Genomic DNA, 18,272 nt, shown 5'->3' on the forward strand with positions numbered 1-18,272 from the left:
AGGCAATTTATTTAACTATGTAAACGATGCTAATAAAACGAGCGTAAATTTTAAGATATGTCTTTATCACAAACGTGATTCATTTAGGGTTGTATTTCAAGCAACCTGTTTAACAACATGGTCTGCAGAAAGAGAAGCCCGTCCGAGCATGCACCAAGGAATTTTGGTGAACATGGCCGGGCCTTAAGTTAAACTTAATATGAGCTTGTATCTTGATTTTTATGGAAACTGGATATGGATTATAGAATAGTGAAACTATTGTGGTTAGTGCAGTCTTGTATTCTCAACACACTTACCCCAATCTAAAGATTGACTTATAATTTTAATATCGGGATTTTTAGCGATCGTTATTTGGAAGTTAAAATAGCAGAATACCTTACCTTTTCCCCATGTTTTATGTCGTGCACGTGCTTGCGATTTCTGGGCGTTTTTGCTCAATAGATAAAAGTGAATGTGCAGACATTATAAGGCATTATACTGTTTGCTATGGTTTTCATGAACAGCGTTCGCTTAAATTTCTTTACCGACCTTGATCTACCTGTACTCTCAGATCCAAAACGGGCAGCGTGTTTCATTTTAGCTATCTACGCTAAAGTGCCTTTGTTTGTGCGTAAACATCAACGTATTTACACCGTTTAGTTTTCCTTTTACGACTGCATCTGCTGCATCGACCAGAAGATTAAAAAAATTCCAAATCCAATTCCTATATTCCAAATCTTCAGTCTTTTTTTGCGTGAGCCATTGTTACAGTACAATATGCGCGCGATTTTTGTAAAATGACTTTCTCAGTGTACCATGAGTTCCATAGACATCTTTGCCAGTTTACATTGTAAGCTGGCTCTACCTCGATTCCCGATTATGCCTCTTGCTAGCTGGCATTTTAAGATTTAACCTGGGACTGAACGGATTCTTTGTCCAGTTGCATGTAAGACTATTTTGGCGGACGAATTTTGACCCTATTTTCAGTACCGGAAATAAAACAAGAATATTTTCATAACAATAGATATCCCACAATTACTGGCGTTGTATATATTACTGCAATTCTTCCTATTGTGCCCGTTTGTCTAAAAACATCTTTGAGAGCGGTCAGCGACCCACCCTCCCAACCCTCAGGCATGAAGCTGTGCACTGCCTTCAATGCATGTGAATGTGCCACTGTCCACACCTAGGCTGTGGACAGCAACCATTTGAATATGTTACAATCTCTTGTGCCACTCTCTGATAGCCAACAAACGAAGCGGTAGCATATGCCACCTGTCCTACAAAGCTATAGAACACTTTAACGACCCAGTATCAACCTCAAGTTGGACAATAGACGCCATTTTGTGATGCCCTTGCCTATGCTGTTTAGAACATAGAACGTGAAGTTTGAGTTAACAGCAAGATCTCGTTACAAACACCATGTCTCATTTTCTTTTGTAGCTCATGTTCGCCGGCTGTTGCGAGCTACTCCCCCCCGGCCACCTCTCCGTCCGCGTTGACCTCTTTCCTGTCCTCTTTGTGAGAAAACGCGACCTCTGCCTCTTCTTTCTGCAGAGCTACCCACCGGTATTTCTTTTTCTGGAATTAAGAAAAAGGGGAAAAATCAAATTAAAAGATCTTTTTCAACCTTCGAACCAAGGCAGAAATCTCCCGAAAGTGTTTCTCCCACGGGAAAACGTTAACTCGCCTGTAATGTGGTTTTATTTTGTTACAACTAACAAGTCTGTAGATAAAGTCCATTTGTATGATCAATCAATGAAAACCACTGAGGACTGCTTTATTTTGTAAGTCATATGTTGTTTTCAAGGTGGTTCTAAATCCATTCAGTTTCTGTCTGAGATACTAACATGTAACCTCTCAAATAAGTCCTTCTTAAAAGTGCTTTCCCCTGGTCAGCTCTCATTATACCACGAACAGTTGAAAACCACCAAGCTAGTGCTTATTTACCTGTGGCGCAATCTGGAGTACATTCACTTTCAAGCTTATTCTTCTCTACCCACTGAATCCAATCATTCCACAGCTCACACTTTTGTAAAGTCTGTTTGTTTCCAATGACTATCAATCCTTTGCGCGCGCGCGTCAGAAGAACATTCATTCGCTTGGCGTCGTCAAGGAAACCGACAAATCCGTGTTCGTTGCACCGAACCGCGGAGAAGACAATTAGGTCACGTTCTTGTCCCTGGAACCCGTCTACGGTTCTAACCGAAACGTTTGCAAGCCCTTTCATTTTATCTGTGATAAGCTTCAGCTGTGCTTTGTATGGTGTGATAATTCCGATCTCATTATCAGTCACGTCGCCTGCAGCCAGAAGATCCTGAATCACTTGACCGACCTTCCCGGCTTCAAAATCATTCAATTTTGACGACGCCTTGCTGATCTCCTGTGCAGAATTCGGCGTGGTAAGAAAAGCAACAGGCTTCTTGACATTTGGCCAAGCGAATCCTGCAGGAGCTTTTCTTTGTTCTTCAGACACACCACTGCGAAGCCTTCCGTCATAAAATTGTGTTGAAGGAAAAGAGGCTATGGATGGATGCATTCTGTACTGTATCTCAAGCATGCGCACTGGAAATCCTGCTTTTCGTAACCGAGAGAACATGGGCTCTGAAAGTAGACCAGGACCCTTGGCAAGCTCGCTTAGCACCATGGGAGGTAATTGCTGATCATCTCCTAGAAAGAAAATGCAGTAGAGTGCGTCAGTTTTCTTTGGAATGCATTTCTAGTTTATTCAAGTTCAAGTTCAGTTTATTCACACTTATTCAAAAATACTACATAAGTTCAATAAGAATAGGGACTAAAAAAAGAAGGAAATCAGAGCTAGTATACATGTTACAGTAAATATTACATTATAGCGCAAAGGCTAATGGGCCCAAGCAAATACGTGAAACAATTGATTCAATAAGCATAACAACGTTAGGAATCCTTAAGGGCAGGAGGAGAAACAGTTCCAAGTTGGACTTGGAAAAACCGAAAACCAAATCCAGAGGGCGGATTGCACGTTTGGCGCTAAAAAAAGCTTCCAGTAAGGAAGATAACTGGTAAGGTGGTCTCCTACTTCAAGTGAGCGTTAAATACTTTAGTCAGTAGCTCTAGGTTGATTATTTTCGCTTGCACGACGTTGCTTCAAGTAGCTTCAAGTGTACTGATATCTGACAGTTTGGATAAAAAAAAGGTTAAACAGTCCAGGTTTGGAACAGTCATTAAATGATTACCGAAAAAGAAGCCGAAGATTAGCAACAGACAATTTCATCAAATAGAGTGGAACCTACCAACTAAGACAGCTTTTTGACAGCCATGCGAGAGAGACACCAAGATGGCAGGCTCAGTAGCCTGAGACGCCTCATCGATCAAGACTCTTCGAAACACAATCCCGTCAAGCAGCGCCGACCCTGCGCTGATACAGGTAGTGCAAAGAACCTTGGAATTCTCTATAATCTTTTTTGCAATCTTTTTGTCGATTCTTTTTCGATCCTTCTTGTCAGAAACTTGTTCCCGGTACCTGGATTCGAAGGTCAGCTCCTCAAGTTCTTTGGCCACTTTCCATCCTGAGCTTCCAAAACGAAGAATGTTTTCTTTCTGTATGCCATGGTCTAAAAGCTTCTTCAAAAGATTGTCGACGCCCTCATTTGTCTCAGCTACGAGAAGGACCTGATCGTCGCTGCTTAAGAGCCAGCGGCGCACGATCTCTGCAGATGTGACGGTCTTGCCAGAGCCAGGGGGACCCTGGATAAGAGTTATTGCCGACTCATCACTAGTTGCTTCTTGGACTGCAATATTTTGGCTTTCATTGCCTGAGGCCCACCTCTCAAAAGTACTGGACAACAATGATACAACCTTATCTGCTCGTAAGCCAGGCATCCCATTTGAAGCTAAAAGGAAGAATGGAAAGCGGCTGAATGTTGACTCGCTCTTAAATAAACCTGGTGATTAGGAGATAAGTTACACAAAATCGGCTCCGCCTCCACATGCTGAGCTCTGCTGTATTCCTCTTAAAACAACTCGTTTTAGGTTACCGAAAAATATCCAAAATATACATTGGGTACATTGCAAAAATCTGTTACATTCACTACATAGTTCTCGTGTTTTACCTACAAAACGTCGTATGTTATATCGGCAGGGAACAGAGGTTACGTAAAATTACATAGTCTCGAATTATGTTGTGCATATTCATCGCTCTTATGCTGTTAAAGGGGCTCTGTCATTTAAAAAAGCTAAAACGTGCATTCGCATCAATTATTATAAATACATCAGTTGAAATCCAAATATAATTAATTAATCGATTAATCAATTAATTATTTAAGACTATATTTAGGTACTGAAACTGTTTCCTGTTGTCTGTTGGAACGGATGCATGGGGAGGATGGACATGGATTGAAACTCGAAAAAGTTGGGCCAACTTTTTTAAGTCTCAATGCCATTCCGGTAAAAATCACCACAATGAATTATCATGGTTTATTAAGTGCTCCCTGATGAGAATTGCTTCATATCAACTACATAGCTCTCCAGGAGCATATGTGGGTAAAAGCACTAAGGACAGCAATGACTTCAGCACAGAATTGGCTTAAAACAGCACTATCCTCGTGACAGAGCCCCTCTGATCTAGATAAAACTCAACCGACGGCCGTGCTCGGTGTTTGGAGTGTTGGCATCAAAGAAGGTATGGTATATATAGTATGTAAACCAAGATAAACAGAAGAAAGTTCTTATAACAGTTACCTTCTTGCACTCCTTCCTCAACATTTTCACTCTCGTCATGTGCTGTTGGACTTGCAGGGGCGCTTATACAAAAGGTGCCAACAATTGCTTCATAGACACTTTGTCCGCATGAGGTCATATCCTGAAATGCTTTGAGAGCAGAGGTAGTGCGCTTGTATCCTACCAGACTTGGAAACTTATGTAGGCACCAAGTACCAATGCCAATGTCCTTCGTTGACCCTTCGTCTACATTCAATGGCCATACTACAGTAACAGACAAGAAACTTCCATTGATTTCCGTTATTTCGCCTACGAATTCACGATTGGAGACACCTGATCGACTCAGAGCTACCCCATCTGTTGGGCGGAAGAAGGGGCCTCCAGCTGTAATCAACATTGTGAAAGACAGTCCCTCCTCACTGGATGGCAAAGCTTCGGCCTTGACAAAGTCTCGTGGGTGCATTTTCTGAGACGATAGGACCGCCTGCTTAATCTCTGCTAGAGACTCAAGAGTTGTAAGAGAGATCCAGTGAAGGAAGTACGGCAAAGCATTTGGATGACATATGAAACCATCCAGCGGAAAATCACCTGAAAGAGACGTTGACCAGTTACATAGTCTTGTTTACCCAGTTGTTTTGCTACTATTTAGGTAGTATTTTATTCGTAGAGGCATGGTAGGGGAACGTAATCAAAGAACATAACAAAGCCAGATCAATTTTGGGTCAATCCTTGCCCATAATGAGGTGAGCCGAAATGAAGATAGAGGGCTTTGAGAGCGCAAGTGAGGTAGGCCGAGTAAAGAAGAGAAAGTATGGATATGGGATACTTCCGACACGTCCTTAATAGTCACTCACTCTTTTTAAAGCAATATACCTTCACGAATCACTTGAGTGATACGACATCCAGTGTTGTAATCATTTCCAAGAATAATCGCATCTGAGATCTCGTACATTTGGTCCACAGTAAACCTAACATCTCTCTTCCACAGGGACTCCAAGTATCGTCTTACACGCCCAACAAGTGTTATGAGTACGGTCTCCCCAAGGACAACATCGACATTGATTTCCTGCAGTCCGTTTAAAAGGCATATCAGCAAATTCTTGTAATGATCGGTTTTCTTAAATGATATGCTTACGCTAGACCGCCACAGAACTGACTCCAAATGGCATGCTATCTGGTGCTTTTCCTAACAAAACGAAAAGGGGACAAGTGAAACGACTGACAATGATTTTGAGAACATCGCTTAGCACTTACTGGTTTTTAAACACCTGTGTGATCAAAGTTGCATGATTACCTAATTCAACAAAGATTGCTGTGGCAATGGGTCAGTGGCAATTGGGCATTTGGGCATAAGGAACTCATTACAATGATTTGCTTGATCGACCACCGAACAATAGCTTCCGATTGTGCAATTGCTTGATGCCCAAAACAATCATTATTGAATTAGGTGCACACAAAGATAACTGGCTAACCAGGAATACTCCTGGCAACGGATTCCGCTAAGGCCAGATATTCGTCTAACAGGATCCGTGGATGATCTGTCTGGTACTCAGTGATATCATCATACTCTATAAATCAATAATTAGGTAGCAATGACTTTCTTACTATTTAAAGCAACTGCAGATTTACCTTCTCATCAACTAAGGACATCATTTGGTCGTGAACTTCATCCAGATCACTACTTTTTAGCTGGCTTTTCTCCAACAATTTATGTAGTTCCAGAAAGACTTTCTCCAAATCGCTAACCAGTTCGTCAGGATCACAGTGGAGATCTGGGAAATCACCTTTCCTGGCGACAAACTCGCTGTGTTTTTCTTCGCCTCCAGAGTTGACTTTCAGGCTCGAATCATCTGAAGCGGAATTGGAATCCCAAGCAGAATGCGGAGATAATAACTTCCGTATCTTTTGCCCGGGATCAAAATTGTTATACACGCAGAAAATCTCCATCTGGAGAAACTTCTCTCTTCGGAGACGTGTTTCATAATTACGTGGTAGGTTTGACTTGAATCGGTCAAGGGCAACACTCATGATGGGCACATGGTCATTTTCATCTTCACGGAGACAGATGAATGTATTTTGCTTCTTCCCGGTGTAAATGTCAAGTCGTTTTCCTTCCAAAGCGAAACTGTAGCCTCCCTTTAGCTCTAAAACATGTCTTTCTCCTGAGTGAACGTTTACTGAGACAAATGCCTGAGAGGTTCCATCTTCGTCGCTTAAGGTTAGTACTTCAGAAGATGCTAAAGGTACACACAGGGTTAAGGAAATTACCCACTGTATTCCTCCCAGTAGAAAGTCAAACACGAGTAATTTTTCCAAAGGAGAGTTGAGGACATTGTTAAGGACGTTCCAGGATATGTCGCCATCCTCTGCTCTGTATACCAGATTCCAGCGCCTCTCATAACTGTGTTCAAGCTTAAAGACCTCAATGTCATCCCTTGAAAGAATTCTAGACTGATAAAGAGGTTGAAGAAGAGACTTCAGTTCAACACGCGGGATATCTGCTGGCAACAATCTGCGCTGCTCCTCGCTGAACTTGGTAAAGTCGATGTGCGAGATGTAATTAGAAATGTCCTTTTCTTTGTGGGCTTGATGGCACCATTTGTACAAAAATCTAAACAGTCGGTATTCACCGAGGCGAGATTCTTGGTTACAAATAACGTTTAGCATGTCCTCTTCCTCAAAATTTTCCACTTTTCCAAGAATCGTATTTTCCGTGATTTGCTCATTCTCAAATAACTTTGCACGTTGGTAGAGCTTCTGCCAAACGAACTTTTCCATGTTGTCATTCTTGAGTGGTGCGTCGCCAATACTTAGGGGGATACGAACTCTCTCGCCTGTCTTGGCCGCGTCGATGGCACGCGAAAAAAGAGCCGCAACCGCCTTGCATTCTGTTGAATTGATACCTTTTGAATCAGCCCACCTATCAAACAGATTATCAAGTTTGCCCACGGTGGCGTTGTTATACCTCGCAAAGTATTTTAGGAAGTCCTCCCTTGAGGGACTACTTCGTTTGAACGGCTTCGCTGCTGGATATTGACAAGGGCTCATGTCCCTCTTCGGAACAAGATCGTTGTCCCAACAAACGAAGAACTTGTCACCGTCGAGATCACTTCCAGCAATTTCATCAGCATGAGGCCTCCTTCCCTGAGTTGGAAAAACAATACAGTCCACCAGATGGTGACATTCAGGAACGTCAGTACATTGCAAAACTCTGATGTCTCCTGGATGGTAACAGGGATTTTTGGCAACCACCACTTTCATGTCATTAAGAATGATGGGGCTGCCTCGAATTGTTGGCTGGAAGAAAACCGTCTTGGGTTTCAGTGTGCCTGACGGATCACATACACCATAAACATTTCTAGACTGCTCAATGGAAATCTTCAGCTTTAGAGCAGCAGACTTTCCAGCCTTATGCAAAGGATTTGATTTGGATTGCTGGGGCTCACGCACTCGATTGCGAAAATGCTCAAGCGATTTCTTTATCTTCTCATTTATTTGACCAGTCTTCAAGAGCTGCTCTGCCAGCTCAAATTCTCCACTTACGCATAAATACTTAACGGCCACATCAGGCTTTGTTGTGATATATTTAAGTTCCTTGAAGTACTGCTCTTGTTTTTGCAGAAAAACGTTATCCGGAATACCAAGAGCCGACAAGAGCAATATATACTGTTTATTTAACGAGCCAAATTCGTTTGGCCTTGAAAATCCCTTGTCTACAATCCCAAGGGGATGTGGTCCCCTACGTTTCCATGTGAACTTCTCCATTGAAGGACGGATTTGCAGTCCTTCTTCCAAAGTAGGATTGTGACACAACACCCCTTTGCAGCCCTTAATGCGAATCTGGAACACAGACGGTATCTGAGGTCTTTTAATGCCCTCATACACATTCTCAATATCTAATTTATGGGTAACCTGCTGTGCGCACTCTGTGGAAATAAAGCCACACCCATCCGTGAAGTTGTACTTGTCTCGTTCAACATCAGCCACGACACTTATGTTTTCTTCTGGAACGCAACAGGCAACCTTCGCCGTTGAGAAAAGCAATCCTATTCTAGCTGCTCTCTTGGCAACATCTTGAATCTTGTCAAATTCACCGAAATGGGCTAAAATTTCTTCAACGCTGCCTTGTTTCTCATTATATAGAACACAAGTTCTTTCTCTGAGCTGACTCGCACTATGGCCAAAGAATACGTAACGTTCTTGGGCAGAATTCTTGAATCTTAGGATGACTCCATCCTTTAGAAACATCATTATTGCATCAAAGGGGGCGGCAGGACTAAAATGAACCATAAGAAAATTTACTGGATCGTAATCGCGATACAGAGGGCACATGCTGTTGAGAGAACCGTCCCTGACTTCGACCTTAAAGTCCTTCCATTCATAGTTTTTATCGTCTCGTCTTGTTATGTCAACTGCTATAGTTTTCACCTTGACTTTATCCGACTGCAAACCTGCTTCCTTTCTTCCAAAATAAATCAAGGGGCGACCTTTTCCGTCATCTTGGATCTCTTTGAATCCCATTTGTGGTTTCAAAGCGCCTGTTGGGGTTAAAAAAATTGTAGACAGTAAATCTTCCTTTATTTAAATCGTTATCAGAAATGTTAACACAGAACAATTGCAAGTTTAAGTGGCATGTGGTAAGAAAAGTCATACCATAATGGTGGAAAGAAGACCGCCTTCAAAACAGCGCCCTTGAGGCTAAAAATATCCAATTAGCCATGCTGCCCAAACCATCTCCCATTAAAAAAAGTGGCTCAATTTACCTTGCTTATTCGCTAGGCAAAGTTTGGCCAATGTCTAACAAAGATGGCTGCTTTTTTTTATATTTAGTGCCGTGGAACCAGCTTAAATTTTATTGCTAGCATTCACATTTCTCCTTTTGTGTCCACTAAATTAAGAATATATATATATTTTTTCAACTATTAGTGCTCAGTATTAGTTCTACTATTTTCCCCCTTTTTCTTTATTTTCTACATTATTCGTTTCAAATTCTGTAAACTTATTAAACTGTGGAGGTATAAGAACTAAATACTGGTCCCTCCGTTCGTTCCTCGTGGATACGTCACCGAAATGCTTTGTCCGAGGAGGCCTGGAAAGGCACTTCACAGGGACTACAACCAAGAGGAACTAACAGGAAACAGGATTTTTAAGAGAATTTTCGTCTCACAAATATGTTCTGGTTTACCGTGAGAGTTTGTGTTTAATTGAGAGTACCCTCTGAGACAGGAGACGAAGACCTCTTTCTTACCCTGGGAGCTGAGGTTTTTTCTTGCATTGCATTAGCGTTTACGAAGTCGTTCGCGTCGCTTGTCAGTCTCATAGTTGGTTTGTTTGCTTCCCGTGGCGAAAAAACGAACCAACTACGTAGGCGACTGACTAGGTACGCGAACGACTTCGTAAACGCTAAAAGCCATGCAAGAGAGAAACCTGATCTGCTCGCGAGGCATTAGTGCCTCCTCCCTCGAGTCGCTAATTCGAGCATTTGCACTATACAAAGTGTGTTTTCAATGCTGCAATTCCAGTCTGGTTTGATATTATCATACATCGCATATTTAGCAAATTTTCGAAAATTTGATGTGTACTGGAAAATTTTAAGCATCACTTCTATGATTCTGTGTTGTTACCGGCTTTGAGTGATCGGTCGTGGTTCTTGGTTTTAGTGTGTTCTGTACCCAAGTAAACGTAGAGCTTTAATACCCCAGTGTAGACAGTTCGTAAGCGAGAGAACAGATAGAAATACCAAGAAAGCCAAGGCCTCTTTAAAGCTTGACTTTCTCTAACACTTTTTTGATAACTGAAAAGGTTTCGATCGTACAAAAAGTAAAAAGTCAAATATGATTTATTCGTTTTTTAAGCAATTAACATTCATAATAGTTTGACTGCATGCTTTCATAGAGTTGTTGATGAGTGCCTGTGTCTCCGCAAGAAAAAAAAAAACACATACATGAAGTTGCTGGATCGAAGTCTTACGTGAAAGCAGGTTATAGTAATTTTCCTGAATTACCACGGGCGGCTCAAATTCTATGGGAGTCGTTTGCTTCAAATTAAAGTAGAGTATGCTTTGCCTGTGGTATGATTCGTATAGTAGGAATTAGGTTTAGCAAACAGAGGAAGGAACCTCTCCAATAAGTACCTAACAAACTATCCTTCAAACCGATTTCGGTATACATTGTTACCTGAAAAGGATGTTGACATCAATAGTTCCCGTTCTGCTGTCGTATTCTCAAGGCGGAAGTTAATGGATCCTTGTTTGTTCTTCGTTAACTGATGAGAGGAAGCCACATAAAATTTTAGCACGGCGCCGAAGAGAAATTTATTCGTGCAGCAATGCTGTTTTTACTTCAAGAAAAGATTGACAAGATTCGGACGAGATTTTTCTTGTTTTTCTTCTCAGAATTTGTCTCTTGGCTCAGGTAATTTCCCCGAAATCACATGATGGTTTAACTCCGATGGAGGGGTGGACTGGGGATGTTGCATCACTCATTCAGTGCAAGTGTTATTACAATACTTTGAGTTAATTCTTTTAAAAAACTTTGGCTGTAAATACATGTTTTGCTCTAAGTTAATGTATTCCGCTTTGAAGATTCTAAAATCATATTGTTGATTATCCAGAAGTCCCCTCTAGGTGGGTGTGAAGTTTAAAGGCAAACAAATTTGTTTTTGCATATTTTACGAGCTTTGTGTCATTTCATCGACTTACTCAAGCGTCAAGTTAAAACCCCAACGTAATCCTTCACGGAGTTTGCTTGTGAAAAGAGTTTTCGCTTTGGAGTTTTGAAGGGTTTTGAATAGGAAACTATTTTCTTGTCGAACTTTGTCAGGTGGATATCCAAGAAACGGCTGAGCAACACACGAGAGATTTTTAATACGTTGTTTCGTTTTAGGGATCGATATTGTTCGAGAAGACCATAGCGACGCGTTCGACGGACCATTTGAAAAAAAAACATATATATGTTCCGTGCAAAAATGCTCCGTGTGTTTATCTGTGGAGCTCATAGTGTCGGTAAAACTACGTTGGTAGATGAAGTGGGAAAGGAATTGCCGAATATTCATAAGCAGGGTGAAGTAGCGAGAAAAGTCATCAAGGATTTAAATCTACGACGAGAAGACTTTGATCCGAGGATTAACCCTGCTAAGTTCGAAGAGCTACAAAAAAAGATATTAGAAGCACAGTGTGAAGCTGAAAAGCGAAATTCAAAGGTTGGAAGATCGTACATAGCGGACAGGGGAATAGATCCTTTGGTTTATGCATTGGTTTACCTCGGCAAAGATAGCATGAAAAGACTCTTAAATTTGCCGTCTTCACAAGAATGCATAAACAGGTGAGTCGGTTTAGTTTTTTTCTTGATTTCTCTCAGGCGAAACTAAACTAATTATAGCCTACAGTATGCTTAAAATGAATTGTACTTCCCCCAAACCAAAACTATTCGCCACTTACAGATGTAGCGAGAGAGAAAAAACACAGTCTTTTAATCCTGTTAAAAGACCCCGTCCAAACTTGCACGGATCCGAAATTTATCCGGACGCGTGCCAACGCGGTCTTAGAGTGTGCTTAAAAACCGAGTCAAAATTAGCGACAAGGATCAAAATTTAAGAAAAGAATTTAAGGTTGAAGAAAACTTGCCCCACTATCAGCAACATCTACGAGCGCCCTGCGGTAACATATCACTGTGAATCAAGGCTAGTGTCTGTATGATTGTATATTCCAATCTGTACAACAATTTTTTGAAACGGAAACTCAAACGAACCGGAAAATCCAAAACAAAAACTTGCTTGACTGTTCTCTCTATTGTTACTGGCAAAACATTCGTAATAGTGATCGCAAGTTTCTGTTAATTGTCATGTTTAGAACCTACAACTTTTTTTGTACTGTATACTTAAAAAAATGCCTGACAAACGCTCGCGAAACTCGGTGAAAATTTGCGCCACTCAAATTGAGTGACGGACGGGGTGAGCGACGATTTTAAGAGAAAGCAAAAACAACATTGAGAGAGGTTGTATATTCCCTGTCCTTCTCTCCAAAAATATATGTCCGATTACTGTTTGTCAAGAAGCGACCAAGATCTCTTGTTGTGAAGTGAAATTGTTGCAGTTTCGTGTTTCCTCAGTTTATTCTGGCTAGATGTAAAACTAGGCATGTTTATTTTACATTTTAAATTTAGTAACACTAATAGTGCTGACCATGAGATCTAAACGAATTCTGGTCTTGCGACAGCCTCCTTGGTTAAACCAAAATAGTCAAAATATTGAGACTACTTCTCAGATGTGCTTCGTCTAGATCAGTTATGCAGTGTAAACCGACTTGCCATGGTCTTGCACTGGTTGTCTACATTACTAATTTTTCATGTTTAAAGTTGAGTGGCGTGGCGTTTGGCTGAATAAACCAATTTCGATATATTAAAATTCATTCTTGGCTGCGAGGCTTGCGGGAATAAACCCAAAGAAATCATCTTGAGGCTCAACAATGAATAACACATTTCTTTTGTTTTATTCCCCCAAGCCTCGGAGCCAAGTATGAATTCTAATACATCAAAAATTAGAGCAAGGTTAGGTATGTCTCGTCAACATTTCTTATGCTACTGTTGTTCTGACGGAAATCATGGACGTCATTCGGCATTTTGTCAAAGTCGGATTGCATTTTTTATTTTCTCATGTAGCATTGACATTGACATTGTTAATGAACAGGCTGAACATTCTTCCGTGTGAATAGGCCAATTCCGAGTTCGTAAAATTTTCACTTTCAAAAGAGGCTAAGCGTAAAAGCCTTCTTGAGAACGTGAGTTTTCTTTGCGAGAGAATAACAAATCATTTTCACATCATTCGGACTTCGCACCTAGCCTCGCCCTGAAACAGAGGCTTGGGGCTTTTAGGAAATGGCCCTCTGCTGTAGTCCACATCGATTGCTTAAAAAAGCACCGACAAACTAAAAAAGTATGTTCCATTGCGACTGTCTGGAACAATGTTGACTATTTAGGAAAGAATTGTTCATCAGTCGCGGCTGCCGTGGAAGAGCTTTGAGCTACGTTTCAAGGAAAAGTACTACATTGGAACAGTTTCGTTTTTCCCGACGGAAACCTCATATATTTTCTCTAAAATTAACTCGCTTTATACGGACACCGGTTAATACGGGCTTTTTTCTGTGTCCCGAGTAACAAATTCTCATATTTCGCCAACCTCTCTCTACGGACGCTGGTTCTGATCCGCGCACTGTCTATGACTTAATGTATTATCATTGAAAACCTAACTGAAACATTGAATGACCTTTCAAACGTTCTGTCTAATGTTCATTCCACCCGGCAAAGTTGCAAACTAAAACCGTCAGTACAAAGTAAAGTCACGGATTTCATTGTTGGATTTCAAGAAAAATCCTTGAAAGGAAGTTTTAATATGAGACTATGATATGTTCTTAAGGATGAACTTGTTAAGCTACGTGCAAACAGATGCAACAACTCCCAACATTAATGGGACCTGCAGTGGGTCGTGGAAAGGATACAACCCATAAAACTTTGTAAACTCCAAGGAGACCATGTGTAATGCGCCGCGTGCGTGACCTCAAGCTGAGTAAACGTATCCAACATTGTTGCGCTACGCTTCGGCGATTAGCGAGCAAAAGAAATGTTGGGAGTTGTTTGCTCAAAAGTTTGACCGGTTTCAAACTTTGCGCAACAACATACAACAGGGTGCACAACGGGACGCAACATGTAACATCCAACAGTGTTGGGAGTTGTTGCCCAGCTGTGTTGCATTCGTTTGCGCGGGGCTTCACAGTTACTGCTAAGAAATCAAACAACGTTTTCTGGTAAACACGCCTGCGTTAGTCTTAAAATTGATGAAACATGCGTCCGTGACGGTTTTTTTAGCCTGCGAAAACAGCCGTTTCTCCTCGCTCTTCGCCGCTGTGGACGTTTCGCGGGGAGAAACGTCCGCGAAACGTCTTCAGCAGCGAAGAGCCAGGAGAAACGGCTGTTTTCGCAGGCTAGGTTTTTTCTGACAGTCTGCTTAATACGGACACCACTGCATGTCCCCTTGGTGTCCGTATCAACCAGGTTCCATTGTACTTCGACGTTTTGCTGCGCTTCTGTTTTCTCACCAGCCAGTCAAATTCGAAAAGACTTTCAGCTTTTTAATGGGTTAAAATATTAATTGTATTTAGACTGGCTTTTGCTGTTGTGAAGAGCTTATTTCTACATTGTTTCTTCGTCATACAGATATAAGAACTCGCTAGTTTTCGTGGTGCGACCCTTTCCAGAATGCGTACAGACCGACAATATTCGCCTCGTTCCGAAGATGGACGAGTTACTGGACTACACTGACAAGATGGAAACGATCCTACGTGACAACGCCATTCCTTACACGGTTATTGACGTATTGGATCTGAAGGAAAGAGTAAAAATAGTCAAGGAAAAAATACTTGAGTATAATGGTCTCAAATTTTCGACGAGGACGGACAAAGAAATTAACCTCATTCGAGATGACTGATATTTAATTGTTCAATAATTTTCAAGCACTGTAAATGAATTTTTAGTGTTTCAAAATAATCTTAGGAGTTTTAACGCTTATGATGAATTTTATAAAAACACTGTGTGAATTCTAAATTAACTTAGTAAGGTGAAGTGTGTCAGAAGAGATTTGAACTTGAATGGATAAATAATTGCACTTTTGAGATTTTATCTGTTGCGGTTCAATTCTGTTCTTGCTTTAAATTTTGTTTTCCTTTGTTTTCAGGTAAGAAGTTTTAAGTAAGGGAAATAAAGTTTAAAGCAAGGATGAAATTGAACCACAAAATCGTATGGTCGGCTCAATTCTTCAAATCTACAAATGCTTTGAAAGTATATCTTCGTTACATGTTATCTAATCGTGTTAAAGAAAGTTGCTTTTCCCGTATATAGAGATGTAGGTCAAATGAAATGGGCAAATGTTGCGTTGTCAGTAAAACGCGGCGTTGGCACCTATCTTTTTTAAAGAATGCAGTTTTAGGGTTAGGGTTAAAACAGCATTCTTTTACAAAAAAGATAGGCCCCGACCCTGCATTTTACTGACAACCCATATGTTAGGTCTTCGAGAAGGATACGTGAACCCCGGGGACGTGAACAATAACATCATACTGATATTACAAGATGTCTTCACTAAATAACTGATTTTGAAAGTTGGGAAACAAACTGCACTCTTGCACTATCACAGCGGTTACCGTAACTCCGTAAAGAACAGTACAATCAAGACAGACTTTTAGAGAGAATCATTTTAATACTCTTGATGGACAGTATAAAGACAACGATTATACCTACATTTCTTAATAATCCTATTTTTAAAAATTGTTTAATAATAGTTAATTGTTTATTTTTCTTCTAGTGTTCATAGAGGTTCTATTATATCTGTGATTATTATAAGTTGTAGTTATTATGTATTTAAATATATATGTTTGTGTTGTAAGGCCCACTTGTACATCAATCTCGGACTGCAAGGCTCTACTGAAAGATCTCTCTCCCTCTACTCACAATTAATAAGAAAGACCTCATTCTTACTAAAGTAGATCTTCCGCTTTAAGAGACGTCGCAGCAGACCTAGGATACATTTGATCTCCATGCTCTTCTCACATTTACCCTGAAGGATGTGCTGAGAATAGTTACTGAATTGAACAGAAAAAAAAAGAATGGCATGGGTGTTTCCCCTTTAAGTATTACGGTCATGTGTAAAGAATTCATTCTTCAGCAGATTGACAGTGCAGGTGATATACAACTTATTAATGTACAATAATACAAAAATACTGTACAGGATTTGTAATTAAATAAATAGCCTTGCGATAAATATTTGAGGGAAACGAAGTTGGCAACCATGCCTAAGATATTTAAAATGAGGATGGATCGTTCTTCGTACAATGTGAATGGGTGATGTATTTACGAAATAAATTTGGGCAGTCCTAAGAAATGGCCGTGGTTTTGTGATCAGAATTATAGCGCGAACGGCTTTAAGATGCGGCACTTGTATTAGTGACGGGGATTGACGTTTCAACGAAACATCACAATCAGAGTTGATTATGAACTTAAAAAAGATTTCACGTTCGATCATACTTAATCGCGATTATTCAGTCTCGATCAATTGTCAAATGTAGGTGACCTCTAATGGACTCTAATTCCTAAGAACCATATCCGGCAAAGTTCAGAAAGAGAAATAAAAATTTGTCTTCATTTGTTTACGTTTATGTCTTCCAGAAAACGTGAAACTAGGAAACTTCAGCTTCAACGTAATTGTCCAGTAACGGCAAAGAAATGTACCAAAAAGGGTGACGCACGTTCTTTTTATGCCTAGTCAATCAACTCCTCTTTTGACGTTCTCGTTGCCGTCGTCCTTGTGACAAATTAAGGTATATTCATACTATAACAGTTAACGGATAGCGTTTCGTGCCGACACGAGAAGCTTTCCGATATAGCGTGAAAAGCTATCCGATATGTGACTTTCCACTTATCGGTGCGACGCAGCTTCGCACCGTTAGAGAAATCCCGCCTAAATCACCGTTATTATGTGTCAAAAGAAGCTCTATCCCGTATGGTTTTCTTACCGGCGTAAAAGCCATCCAGTATAGTGTCAACATAGCCTTAAACTACCTGGTGACTCTGATGTGGATGAATTCCGTAGTACAGGCTTCCTAAACGTCATCAACAGTCCTAATCAGGTCTACACTCGGGGTAACGATTATATTGATCTACTTATAATATGAATCTTAGGATCGAACCAATAAATATGTTACAATTGGTTTTTGTTAACACTTTGTCCAAACGATGTTTATAAAAAACTGTTACAAACTATTTTACATGGAATCTGGTAATAAATATAAAGCCAAATTGTAGTAACGACATCAAATAGAGTGTCGTAAATTTACTTCCCAAAGAATACTGTACATGGGGAAAAATAGTTTTTCTACACTTTTTTCATGCGCCTAGGAACATTTGAAAATGAATTGAATTGTCGGGGAGCTTTCGATTGACGCGTATTTCGGGATAAGAAAACATAAAATAAACTCTAAAAGCACTCGTTTTGTTCTCATTACGTGGTTAAATCTAGCTATTTGGTGGAGATAAATATTAAAGATGAATGTCGCATTTTAAAATTTTTGGTTGAAGAGATTTGTCTCAGATTTCTGTGAATTCTTATTCCGGAATACGATCAATAGAGCACATTCTTAAATATAAGTAATGCGAAGATTTGATTTCTATAAATATATAGCTAAATCTGAAATGTAAAGCCCTGGAGACGAGGTTGCAGGTTGGGTCCTGTGCCAATGATTTTGTACCCCCACTCGATCTAGCCTGAGAAAACAGCCGACATTTGGCGACGCTACCGCTAGTTTCTCCGCCAAATGACGTCTGAGAAACGAGCGCAGAAATTCCATACTGATGAAGCGTCACTACCCAGATCTGGGTAGTGCTTCTGATTTGTTGAAATAAATTTCCCACGCGACACGACCAATCAGAAGCACTACCCAGATCTGGGTAGTGACGCGTCATCAGTATGGAATTTCTACTCTCGTTTCTCAGACGTTATTTGGCGGGGAAACCAGTTGTAGCTTCGCCAAATGTCGGCTATTTTCTAGGGCTATACTC

The 18,272-nt window shown here is 40.6% G+C and overlaps 2 protein-coding genes across 2 annotated transcripts; one reads left to right on the forward strand and one right to left on the reverse strand.

Annotated features, from left to right (window-relative positions):
- Window positions 1-1,168: 1,168 nt before the first annotated feature.
- Window positions 1,169-11,075, reverse strand: LOC140931061 (uncharacterized). Its single transcript, XM_073380800.1, has 7 exons — window positions 10,851-11,075; window positions 6,304-9,212; window positions 5,548-5,860; window positions 4,696-5,262; window positions 3,249-3,848; window positions 1,930-2,649; window positions 1,169-1,560 (listed from the first exon to the last, which is right to left on the reverse strand). Exons 1-7 carry the CDS (start codon window positions 10,867-10,869, stop codon window positions 1,424-1,426), a joined length of 5,265 nt encoding a protein of 1,754 aa, XP_073236901.1. The 5' UTR covers window positions 10,870-11,075; the 3' UTR covers window positions 1,169-1,423.
- A 387-nt stretch (window positions 11,076-11,462) lies between these two features.
- On the forward strand, window positions 11,463-16,469 carry LOC140931062 (uncharacterized). The gene is made up of 2 exons (XM_073380801.1): window positions 11,463-11,996; window positions 14,883-16,469. Exons 1-2 carry the CDS (start codon window positions 11,626-11,628, stop codon window positions 15,151-15,153), a joined length of 642 nt encoding a protein of 213 aa, XP_073236902.1. The 5' UTR covers window positions 11,463-11,625; the 3' UTR covers window positions 15,154-16,469.
- Window positions 16,470-18,272: the final 1,803 nt, after the last annotated feature.

This window comes from Porites lutea, chromosome 3, assembly GCF_958299795.1.
Source record: "Porites lutea chromosome 3, jaPorLute2.1, whole genome shotgun sequence".
Lineage (NCBI taxonomy): Eukaryota > Metazoa > Cnidaria > Anthozoa > Scleractinia > Poritidae > Porites > Porites lutea.